The sequence below is a fragment of the Podarcis muralis genome, chromosome Z, assembly GCF_964188315.1.
Source record: "Podarcis muralis chromosome Z, rPodMur119.hap1.1, whole genome shotgun sequence".
NCBI classification, from domain to species: Eukaryota; Metazoa; Chordata; class Lepidosauria; order Squamata; family Lacertidae; genus Podarcis; species Podarcis muralis.
Window position 1 is genome coordinate 25,368,755 of NC_135673.1, and position 12,222 is coordinate 25,380,976.

General features: G+C 44.4%; 1 protein-coding gene across 7 annotated transcripts in view; it reads right to left on the minus strand.

Moving 5' to 3' along the window:
* Positions 1–797: 797 nt before the first annotated feature.
* TMEM164 (transmembrane protein 164) overlaps positions 798–12,222 on the minus strand; it is a 56,211-nt gene continuing 44,786 nt past the window's right edge. For all 7 annotated transcript variants that reach the window (XM_028714290.2, XM_028714292.2, XM_028714289.2 and 4 more), the window contains exons 6-7: positions 6,655–6,755; positions 798–6,350 (exon numbers count right to left, since the gene is read on the minus strand). In XM_028714290.2, the coding sequence (XP_028570123.1) occupies positions 6,144–6,350; positions 6,655–6,755 (308 nt within the window). In that variant the 3' untranslated portion in view covers positions 798–6,143. The remainder of the gene's footprint in view (positions 6,351–6,654; positions 6,756–12,222) is intronic.

The following is a 12,222-nucleotide window of genomic DNA, read 5'->3' on the forward strand; positions in this document are numbered from 1 at the left end:
TCCAGTTGGGTGTGTGATTGTGGAGTAGCAGAATGCCATGACTATTAAGTATCTAGACCTGGTCTTAAATTACTATTGATGCAGTAGTAATATGGTGACTTAAAACAGGGGGACTTTCAACGCTCCAAGTCAAATTACAGTTTACAAGTTCGCTTTCGCAATCTTAAGAGTCTTGTGGCACCAAATGTATTAAGAGCACAAGCTTTTTTGTGAACCACAGTTCACTGGGTCAGCAATGTAATCCATGAAATCTTATTGCCATCATATGCATTTTGATATTTGAGATGCAATAGGACCCTTTGTTCTTTTTGCTCCAGCTGGCTAACATAATTACCCCCCTTTGGCAATTCCACAATCCAGTTATTTTTAAAGGAAAAACTATTATGCCAGCTGTAGGCTGATATTGTGATATGTAGCTCAATGGATTAAACTAGCTGATAGGCTCCAAAATTATTATATTTGGCTACACAGCCACCAGCCTTATCCTTAATTTTTATCTATATGCTTTCCTAGAAATGTGCATAGCTCTCAGGTACCTACTAGCTGGTGCTCTTGCCGTCAGTAGCAACTATGAACTTCCTGCATCTCCATAGGACTTTTAGAGCAAAGGATGGCTTTGTGTTTTTGCTCCAGGGTGGTCCAAGCCCTTTAGATTCTGGGTGGACGTTTTAGCCACCATCCCACAAATGTCCAAAAGTGGAAGTTACCTTTAGCATAACTTGTTTTAATTCCTTTACACCACAACTGTGCTAATTGGATGTAGGAATATTTATTCCATTTAAATAAATGCAACCAACTTCCCCAGGAACAATATTTTATTAAGAGATAAAGAAAGTCATTTCAGACACAAATACAAATTCCCATAAATTCAAGTACGCGATATCTACTTTGTGTGTGTATTTGGAAAATGTTACCTAATGGGTTTTTATTACATTTTTTTTAAAAGGAAGTAGTAGTTTATAAAATTGAGCCTACTATAAGACACCTAGGATTCAGTGGAAGAGAGGAGAGCTTCAGGGTGGGTTATAGGTCAGTGGAGACACATACACATCCCACTGCCAGCTTTGATGATGGAATAAGCCTCTGCCCAACGGGTACCACTGAAAAGAAATTCAAAGTAACAAAAGTAATACAGTTTGGCCAAGAAAGGGAGAAAATGAGATGGCTGTTTTTTTTAAATTAACTGGCTGGAGATGCCTGCTACTGCAAGAGAATGGCAGCTTCAGATTAGTTGCCATAAAAAACTCATTTTTCCCATATTTATAAAGAGGCAAAAAAGGAATAGGAATTCCCCTGATCTTGATGGTGGCCCAAACAGCAAGGATAGGTTAGCTATCCTAAAGATACCTAATAAATCATTTATGGATCACAGTTCCTGCTTAAAAAATAAATACTTAATCATAGCTGCTGCAGAAATGTATCATGTGTAGGTTAATCTTCACCTCCATCACACAACACAACACAACCACAAATGTACAAGAAATCAGGGTATTTTGCCCTATAAAGACTACTGGCGTACAAACTCAAGTTCATAATACATAGCAAAATAGTTCATTCTAAAAGAGGAGTAATGAATACGGACTTTACAAAACACTGAATTAGCAATACAGAAAAATATCAAAATTCTGATATATAGGCCACAGAAAAGATAGTCACAGCTACACTGAGGTACTCTAAAAATTGTCTTCCTCAACCAAGTGCCCTGCAGATGGGAGTTGTTCGAACCATCTGGTGGGCACCAGGTTGAGTAAGGCTGATCTCTAATGTTAAAGTGCACATCACAGCCACCCTTCCCAGGCCTTCCATCTCTGGCTTTCCAAAAGGACACCTTCTGCTGAACAGAAGGCTACCCTGCAGCCCTAGGGAGTTCTACAGCCAGAAAGATTATACAAGAAGCTCCAAACACGAAAGCACTGAAACCCAAGTCCATGCTGATCCAGCCATATAATCTAAGTGGATGAGTAAAAATCCACAATGCACAACAACACAGGCATTCTAAGGTGCAGTGCTTTTTTCTAGGGGTCCTCAAGGGTCCTCAGTACTGGCACCTCCCCCCCAAAAAATGTTAAAAGTGTGGCACTTACTGTTAACAACTTCATAGTGCCAGCACCTTTATCTTTTTTTTTTAAAGCACTGCTAAGGTGCAATAGACTTTGGCACCCCACTTATTCAAGCACCATATCCTAACAAAAGCTACACTTTGCCTTGCAACGCTATGCCTTGAAAACTAGCTAAAGAAGCAATGAAGACAGTCCTTTAGTTAGGGGTGGGGGAGGTATGAGGCCTGTAATGAAACTTACAAATTCCAGCCTCTGGCTCCTTAAGACAATTCACACATCCACCTTCAATGAACAGGACAGCATATAAAGGCAAAGTAGGTAGGGGGCCCAACTCACCTGGAGGTCAAGCACTGGACAAACACATCTCTCCAAGTGGAAATTCTCCCCAGCTGTGACCTGTTACAAATTGTCCTGTCAGAAATGAAAAGCCCCTCTTGGCAAAGGATGCAATTCTTAAGTAGGTTAGGTTTTACCTATGGAGGGGGTGAAGAGCAGGGATGCAGAACCTATGGCCCTCCAGATGTTATTGGGCTCCCATTTCCATCAATCCCAACCAGCATGGGCATGAGCAGGCACTGTGGGAGTTGTAGTCCAGCAACATCTGGAGGGCGACAGTTTCCTCACCCCTGCTGTAGAATCTTCCCCAATGGTACAGAGGTAAGTGCATAACTCTGGACTAGTCATTAGAAATTTCAGGCTTTTACTTTAGAACCAATCAGGTTTTGGAAGTTCTTAACAGGGAAGGGGATTGTCCTGTCACTTAACCGAAACACCCAACCAAAAAAAGTTTATAAGAAGGGTCTTTTTGGCTTCAGGAGGTAAAACTCAGGAAAACCCAAGTTGTAGAATACTGACTCAGAAAGCAAGTTCTATTGGGTGAAGGTCCCTTTACTGAATGAGCTGGCCAACTTCTGCAACTACAAAGAGCAGACTTGGCAGCTCTTTGTCTGGAGTGAAGCCAAACACACTTTTGTTCTATACTGACCAGCAGTCCTTTTATTTCAAGAATGCAGCCCAACTCACCAACATTCACAACTACAGACTGGAATATGCCACAGTGCCACACACCAGAGCCCTGAAGGGCATACTTGCATGAAGTGCCCCACACACTGATGCAGGCAGCCTCCCATTCATCAGTCATGAAAGTATGTGGCACAAGTAACAGGCAGGTGATTATCCAGACCAGTAATGCTTTCACCGAAACTAGTAGTGTGTGTGTGTGTGTGTGTGTGTGTGTGTGTGTGTGTGTGTTTAACCCAGTCAAACTGATCATTAATGCAGTTTTGCTTACCTCAGAAGAGGAGGCGTGTCAGCCTTAGTGACAAGTTTGAAGTTGCTCAGCTATCTCCTCTGAAAGCAAAACTAAGTGGAACACTTGAAAGAGGGCAATGGGAGAAAACATGGCACTTTTTAAGAGTGGCAAGTCACTTCCAGGGAGAATCTGAAGCATGGACTAAGGTGATCAAGAAGCACCAACATGTTTGTTGAAAGGGGCTGGGAAAAGGTAAGGCTGAAGGATTAGGCCCCTTGTGGATGAGCAACATGGCACAGGGTTGAAAGATTTGGCCACTCTCAGTCAATTCAGAAGTTTCACTCAAAACCTAAAAAACAACAGCTACTATTTCTGCTCCAGGGAGGGACTGATGGAACTGGAAACAAGTACAAAAAGGGTCATCACCAAGGGATAGGTGGCTTCACTGCGATCAAAGAAAGAAACCTACTCAAAGTAATTCTAACAGATAGAAAGGTCAGGCACAATTGCTTACAATTTTCAAGATTTTATACTGCTGAATCCTACATTACTGTCTACTTGTCTACGATAAAGGATTACAGCTATGCTAGGAATTTCACTGTCTTATGCCTTTGTTTAAATATGCCACTTTGGGAGAGTAAACAACCTAGACATTAAGATTCACCACAGCAACTGCAAAGAGCAACCCTGGACAGGATTACTGAATATTATGCAAGACTCCCTCCTTCAATGCTCTGCCAGAAGCAGAAAATAGGCATATGAAAAGCAGGGCTGTGAAACAGGAACTCATCAATGAGCATCTTTGATAAAACTCATGGTAGTAAAGAGTATTCACAGTATAACATGTACAAAATTCCTCACACACTACAAAGATTCCCAAAACAAAAAGGTTTACAAAGACAAAAGTCCAGGATACTCTTCTTTGTATGCCAAATTGCAGTTAAATATTCAAGTTTTGGTCAACTGAAGTAAAATACTCAGTCGTGTCTTTTGCAGTTCCACAGCTCTACGAATCTCCATCCCACCATCTTCCCTTGGTTGAATGAAATGAGCTGCAATGTTGACCATTAAGGCAACTTCTCTCTCCTTGAGGTATCAGTGACTGCAGAACGCATCCCGTTGGAGAAATATACCTGGAGGAAATATGGCAGTTGTCGTATCTTGCATTCCACAACTAAGGCAATGCAACCAGAAGAATGGGGAGGGTGAGGGAGAAAGAGAATGCTTAAAACATTGTCACTACAGGACACTGTGTGACCATTAAGCAGAATAGTTCTTCAGAAGGTTACAGAGGAGCATTCTTCACCTTTCTCTTCAAATCTGGGCTAACACTGAAAAGGTAACACAAATCCATTCTACTTGTCACCAGCAATCACCTGCTTCCTAAAAAATTTCTGCACCTCTGCTCAGGCAAACCAACTAGTTCTTCATGGGTGTGGTTAAGTGAGGCTAAACATAAACGCCATCAGGTGTGTTTAAGTAAACACCATCATTAATTTTAAATACTGTATGATTCAGTTTGCAGAAGGGTAAAATTCTAACCAACCCAAACTGACAGTGTCTCTTTGTAGAACAATTATTCCTACGCAGGCACTGCTTGCATCAAGAGCATAACACCCCATAATTCATTCCCTAAATTTATTACATACTTTCCCCCTTCTTCGTGTTTTTCACTTTTCGGTACAGAAAACCAACCTATGAGCTGGAACCAAATACAATATGGTTGGATTTGAGCACACTGGGACAGAAATCCACTGTAGCTTGGAAAGTCTTTATTTCTTGTTTCTTTTAGTGGGTTGTTAATTGTTCCCCATGGTTTCAACCAGCTTAAACAGAACAGAACCTTGCTAATTTGTATTGAAGATCGGGATGCCAAACACCGTGATCAATTAATGATAAGTGAATCAAGTGAAACTGGCAGAAATAGGATACTACAAGATGCTCAGTGTCCACAGAACAAGATAAGCTGCATTTTACTGGTAAATTTAAGAACCACCACTAGGACTGCTGGATATCTGGTTTTCAACATTCCAATCTATGTCTGAAACATGGAGGTTTGGGGAGAGTGAAGATCAGTCGAAGGAGCAGCCACGAGGGAGATCAGGTGAAGGAGCAGTGTGCTATGCGCACTGTAGATTCCTCCTATCGGAGGCAGGCAAGCCCTCACGTTTGGTGTGCAAATTCCTTCCGCTCCTCCCTAGACAAAGGGAGAAGGAAGAAGCAGCCCACCCACAATTTCTGCAGTGTAGAGACACTGCAATTACAATTACGGGGAGGTGCTGAGGCTGGGAGTGGGGTGTTCAGCCATTGGAGGGGAAAGGGAAGGCAGGCACCCAGCTGCCAGAAGGCTCTCAATTATACTGCCCTCTGGAGTTGTGAAGTCTGTGCTTTGCAATACATTGCCAGCTCAATTATTCTGAAATAGTTCTCACAATGTGGTCTGCAAACTATGTATCAATACATTGCCCAGCCCTAATCACCACCCTGTGTGATTATCTACTAAGAACTAGTGGATGCAGCGAGGACACCATATATCAAGATTTGGGAGACCCTGGAACACTTGAATCCAAAGTAGCAATATTCTGTTTTCTAAAGGATAGAAACTGCAGGGAATGAATGTCACCCTCTCAGTGGATAAGGCCACAAGTTTTGCCATTGGCTATGGGCAGTGAAAAATCAGTAGTCAGTTGGGAATGGGAGGGAACACCTTATTTTGTAACAAAAGGAACCATTAATCCATGGTGCTTTTTCCTCTTCCCCTTTTTCTGCAGCACAACCACCAGTCCTTTTATGCTTCCTATAAAAAAACCACTTCCTTCCAAGAAGAAGCTTCAGTAGATTTTCTTAGCTGGGAGTCGAAGCAAATCCACACAGAACCTAAAGACAGGCACAGCACTGTAGTAGATGCCAATTATGAGTTTCCCATGAATCAAAGTCATGATCGTCTGGTGGCCGGAGGCCCAAAGTCTATACCAAGGGCCATAGAAAGGATCCGAGATGGCAGGGCACAGCATATTGTTCAAATTCACTTGTGTGGCCTAGGAGAAGGGGGAGAAAAGGATGGTTCAACAATCTTCACAGCAACTAATTTGTTTACCCAACTCCCTTAGCAACCCAGAAGCAGCAAGCTGGTCACTCCCTGAACCTCCCATGGCGCTGTTAATAGGCTGGGCAACAGCAGTTGGCCAGATACAGCATCTGCAAAGAGAGGTGTGACTCAGAAGCACCTATGCACAAAGCAACATTGCCTAGGTAAGTCACAGTAGCATTAAGCACATACACACAGTAATTGCTCTTTCAACTACTGGCAGGCATATATAGCAAACATTAATGTTCACTCACCAGTCCCAGAATTTGTAAAACGCTAAAGTGGTAGATAAACATCAGTCCAGTGGATAATAAAGCCCACCAGAAATTCCAAGATGGCTCAGGAGTGTAGACACCTATTAGATACAGAGAGATGGAGAGAAAGGAAAAGTCAATGTTTCATTGATTGCTATAGTTCCCAAGTAACTAGTGCCTCTTTAATAAGGCACTAATTTTCACACCAAGATTACAAACTGTGGAGCACCATTTCTGGGTCTGCAACCATTAGGGTCTGCACCTTACCTCCAAAAGACGAGGGATACCTCAGTTGAAAATCTTAACTTATGAACACAGTCACAATTTTATGCCGTGTATGTTTCCAAAGGCATCTGAACAACACACACATCGTTACAGATCCTGGAGCCTTTCAAACCAGACATTCTGAGGATGTAACCAGCAAAAGAAGGCTTCTGCTTCCACTACTGCCTCAGACGTAGGATTCTGAGTTTGGAGAAAATAGTAGCATCAATGTGTAAGGTAAAGGTAAAGGTACCCCTGCCCGTACGGGCCAGTTGTGTCCGACTCTAGGGTTGCACGCTCATCTCGCTCAAGAGGCCGGGAGCCAGCGCCATCCGAAGACACTTCCGGGTCACGTGGCCAGCGTGACGAAGCTGCTCTGGCGAGCCAGCACCAGCGCAGCACACAGAACGCCGTTTACCTTCCCGCTATAAAGCGGTACCTATTTATCTACTTGCACTTAGGGGTGCTTTCGAACTGCTAGGTGGGCAGGAACTGGGACCGAACGACGGGAGCTCACCCCGCCGCGGGGATTCGAATCGCCGACCTTACGATCAGCAGGTCCTAGGCACGGAGGTTTTACCCACAGCACCACCCGCCATAATGTGTAGTTGCTGCCAAAGTATTCTCCAAACCTGCTTCTCCTAACCTTCAGCCTCTAGTCCACTCTTGCTGTGTACACCAGATTTCTACTATCACCACCTGCAAAAACATGGATAACTTTTTTTTTGTTTACCACACAGTAAACAAGACAATCTGATTCTGCACACTGATGCTCCCACACATGCAAGGGAAGCCACTTGCAAAGGAGCAGAAGCTGCTAAGTGGGAGGATCAGATCCTGTGCAGGTGGCAGGATCAGGAAGGAAAAGAGGTCTTGCAGTGCCGGAAAGGAGGAGAGGCCTGGTGGGAAAGGCATCTCTCCCCCCCCCCCTTCATCCTGTGAAGATGCAGTTGGCCAGTAGTTCATTCCATTTCAGTTTCCTCAGGCTTATCGCTCACGCCAGCGTCTCTTTCTTGCCTGACATCCTGCCTCTGACAGCCCCAGATGGCTCTGGGAATCTCAACCCAACCGGTCACTACCACGTATCACTATCTGGGGGTGCCTCAACCCAACTCGAACAAGGCACAGATCCCTTCAAAAAGGCCTGATTAGGCTCAGTGATTTGGGCTGTAGCTGAATCCAGTGCACAGCACAGCCCTGCCAATTAGGCAAAGCTGCCTGAATATTGTAGGAGTCGATGCCATTTACACAACCTTGGCATTCGTCACTGAGCACCTTGACTTCCCAGGAGAGGCGGTTACGTGCGCTTCCAGGGAAGGAAACAGCTTTCAGGCACAAAGCAGCTTATAAGCTTTCTTAGCCAGTGGGTGGCTAAAGGTCAGCACAAGCTTTGGGGAGGGGGTGGATTTTGGAAAGCAGAGTGCCAGACTCCGTGGAGAATCCTTAGAAATCCCAGGAGTGAGCACATGCTCCTTCAGCAGAGACAGACAATGAGAGGAAAGCTTTACTGGGGAGAGGGGAGGCTGATCAATGTGGCCTTTGAATGCACTTCTTTCTTCCCACCCACCCCCCATGTAAATAAATAAAACAAAGGGCAATGCTTCTCTTGAAGACACTATTACAATAATGGCAAAGCCAATTAACATAGGAAGAACTTTCAATATATAGGAAGAAGAACTTTCTGACAGCTAAGAGCTGTTTGGCAGTGGAGAAGACCACCTTAGAAGGTGGTAGACTCTCCTTCACTGGAGATTTTTAAGCAGAGGTTGGGTGGCCATCTGCCAGGGGTTATTTAGCATTTATTCCTGCATTGCAGGGGATTGGACTAGATGACCATTTGGGTCCCTTCCAACCTTTCAATTTTATGCTTCTATGAATTCTGTTCTAAAGGCAGCCTCTTACTGATGGGAGGGGTTTTATTCATGCAGCTAAAACAGACCCCTTCCACTGGGGTTTCTGAAACATACAAGTTATCTTGAAACACAAACCTCACCGGTCTCAGTGCTAGAAGAGAACAGGGAGACAGAAAATTTATTTCAGCTTTTCTGAAATGTGTCTGCTTTTAGTGCACAAGATGCTGGACGGATACCCATGCCTGAACCACTTTTTGTGTGGAAGCAGGATGATATGAACTTTCGGCCTTATCTACCAGGACATTTTATTGGTATAGACTGTATTTTTCACTCTATAAGATGCACTTTTTCCCCTCCAAAAATTAAGGGGAAATGTGTGTGCATCTTATGGAGCAAATGCAGGCTCCATGGCTTCAGGGATAGCCACATGAAGCCTCCAGAGGGCAGCGGGAGTTCCCGCTGCGCTCCGGAGACTCCGCGTTGCTTTCGCGGAGAGCAAGACTCTCCTGGCTTCAGGGATAGCCGCCTGAAGCCAGGAGAGCGAGAGGGATCAGTGCGTACCAATCCCTCTTGCTCTCCTGGCTTCGCTTCGCTGGAGAGGCACTGCACAGCTTTCCCTCTCTGCACAGCGCCCCTTCAGCGAAGCGGGAGAAGAAATGGAAGGGGCTCCGTTTCTCCTGCTGCTTCGCTGAAGGGGCGCTGAGCAGAGAGGGAGAGAATTTTTTTTTTCTTGTTCTCCCCCTCTAAATCTAGGTGCATCCTATGGTCAGGTGCGTCCTATAGAGCGAAAAATACGGTAGTTCAGACCCACAAATAGCCACTAACAAATAGCCTGCACCTAGTAGAAACTGCCCCAGAGGCTCCTGACTTACTTCTGGATATCCAGCACAGGTATATCCCTACTTAAAATAAAAATAAAAATCCACAGCATGCTCAGAATAGTTCCGAACAAATGGTGCATGTTTCAGCCAGCTGGAGAAGGAAGCAAAACATTGGAAGGCTTTCAAATGCAACTCACTCCCTTCTAGCCTTTCATCTTCAGTTTATGGTTGCTTATCTCCTTAATGAAATTCTCTCTCTGGATAGGGCTGAAACTTATTGTTTGCGGCTCCATTAGCAAGGTCGTGTATGGAAATACTGGTGATAAAAGCAGAGGGTGGGAGAGGAAGACAACTAAAATTAAGTTAGTTTTGCTCTCTCTCTTTTCATTGATTGATTGCACATATAGACCATTTTTCATCAGTCTTCAAAAGCAATTTCCCTGCTTCCTGGCTGCTCCTCCTGGCCTCTCATTAAGTTTAATTTCCTCCAACCTAGTCCTTCTCCCCCTTCCTCAAACTGCTTCACCACCACTGCTGTGTTCTTTGAACAACTGAAATACAGAAACAGAAGGAGCCATGTTATGCAAAACAAGCAAAACCACACATTTGGATGCCTGGAATCTTCTAAGGGGCAAAATCCAAATTTATTTCAAGTTTAGTGCTAAATAAATAAAGCATATCACTGCCATGAATTCCCTGTATATTTCTCCCAACATGGATGCCTCAACACTGTTCAGCTGCTTCCAGAGCTTAGGAGACCATTAGGAAGCCGGTTTATTCTAGGTGTGAGCAAAAGCAACATGCAACATCGGAAGCTTCATCCCAGACTGACTTTTTAAAATGTCACTTGCATCAGAAAAGAGATAACATGAGGTGACCCAACCCAGGCCAACAGGTAAAGGTAAAGGGACCCCTGAGCATTAGGTCCAGTCGTGGCCGACTCTGGGGTTGCGTGCTCATCTTGTTCTATAGGCCGAGGGAACCGGGGTTTGTCTGCATACAGCTTCCGGGTTATGTGGCCAGCATGACTAAGCCGCTTCTGGCGAACCAGAGCAGCACACGGAAACACCGTTTACCTTCCCGCTGGAGCAGTGCCTTTTTATCTACTTGCAGTTTTATGTGCTTTCAAACTGCTAGATTGGCAGGAGCAGGGACCGAGCAAGGGGAGCTCACCCCGTCGTGGGGATTCAAACCACCGACCTTCTGATCGACAAGTCCCAGGCTCTGTGGTTTAACCCACAGCGCCACCCGCGTCCTGCCACACCAGCTTAGTAAGCAGATTTTGTCCAAGAATACAGCACCCACCTTATCATTACTACGAAGCTGCAGTTGAGAGGTCTCCTTGCACACTTCTTTTGCTGAATCAAGATTCACAGAACTATAGTGTAAAAAGAGGCCCCAATGATCACTGATTCCCACCCCCTGAAGTGGGGGTATCTCAACTAAAGCATCTCAGACAGAAGGCCATACAACCTCTGCTTAAAAAACTCCTATGAAGGAGATTCCACCACCTTCCAAAGTTGTCCATTTAACAGTCGAATAGCTTTTCTAATCTGAAAGGTATTCCTGATGTTTAGTCAGAATCTTCTTTCTTGTAATCTGAATCCATTGCCTCAAGTCCTACCTTCCGGAGAAGGAGAAAACAAGTTTGCTCCATCTTCCATGTGGCAGCCCTTCTGATATTTGAAAATGGCTATCATATCTCCTCTCAGTCTCCTCTTATCCATGCTAAACATACCCAGCTCCTTCAACCATCCCTCATAAACCAGGCATAGGCAAACTCGGCCCTCCGGATGTTTTGGGACTACAATTCCCCTCATCCCTGACCACTGGTCCTGTTAAGCTAGGGATGATGGGAGTTGTAGTCCCAAAACATCTGGAAGGCCGGGTTTGCCTATGCCTGTCAGAGGCCTTGGTTTCCAGAACCCCGATCAATTTGGCTGCTCTTATCTGCACACATTCCAGCTTCTCAATATCCCATTTAAATTGTGGTGTCCAGAACTAGACAGGCAGAATAGTGAGTTCTGTTTTGACTGTAATGATTTATTTTTTTTAACTGTATGTCATATTGTGGTAACCCACCCTGACAACAATTACTGGAAATATTAACTGTTTTTGTACATGTATTTTTTCTTTAAGAAAAAAAATTGTATTGTTTTATGGATCTGCTTTCAATTGTTTTTACACTTTCCCTATTTTAGTATTGTATATTTTATTGTTGCAGCCCACTGTGAGATTTTTATGGTAAAAGAGCACATAAGGAAACAAACAAACAAACAAACAAACAAACAAACAAACAAACCTAAGTATTTTACAAAGTAGGTTAAAAAGGTAAAGGGACCCCTGACAGTTAAGTCCAGTCGCAAACGACTCTGGGGTTGCAGCGCTCATCTCGCTTTACAGGCCAAAGGAGCCGGCGTCTGTCCGCTTCCGCAGACAGTTTTTCTGGATCATGTGGCTAGCATGACTAAGCCACTTCTGGCAAAACCAGAGCAGCGCACGGAAATGCCATTTACCTTCCTGCCGGAGCGGTACCTATTTATCTGCTTGCACTGAGTACTTTCAAACTGCTAGGTAGGCAGGAGCTGGGACCAAAGAACAGGAGCTCACCCCGTCGTGGGGATTCGAAC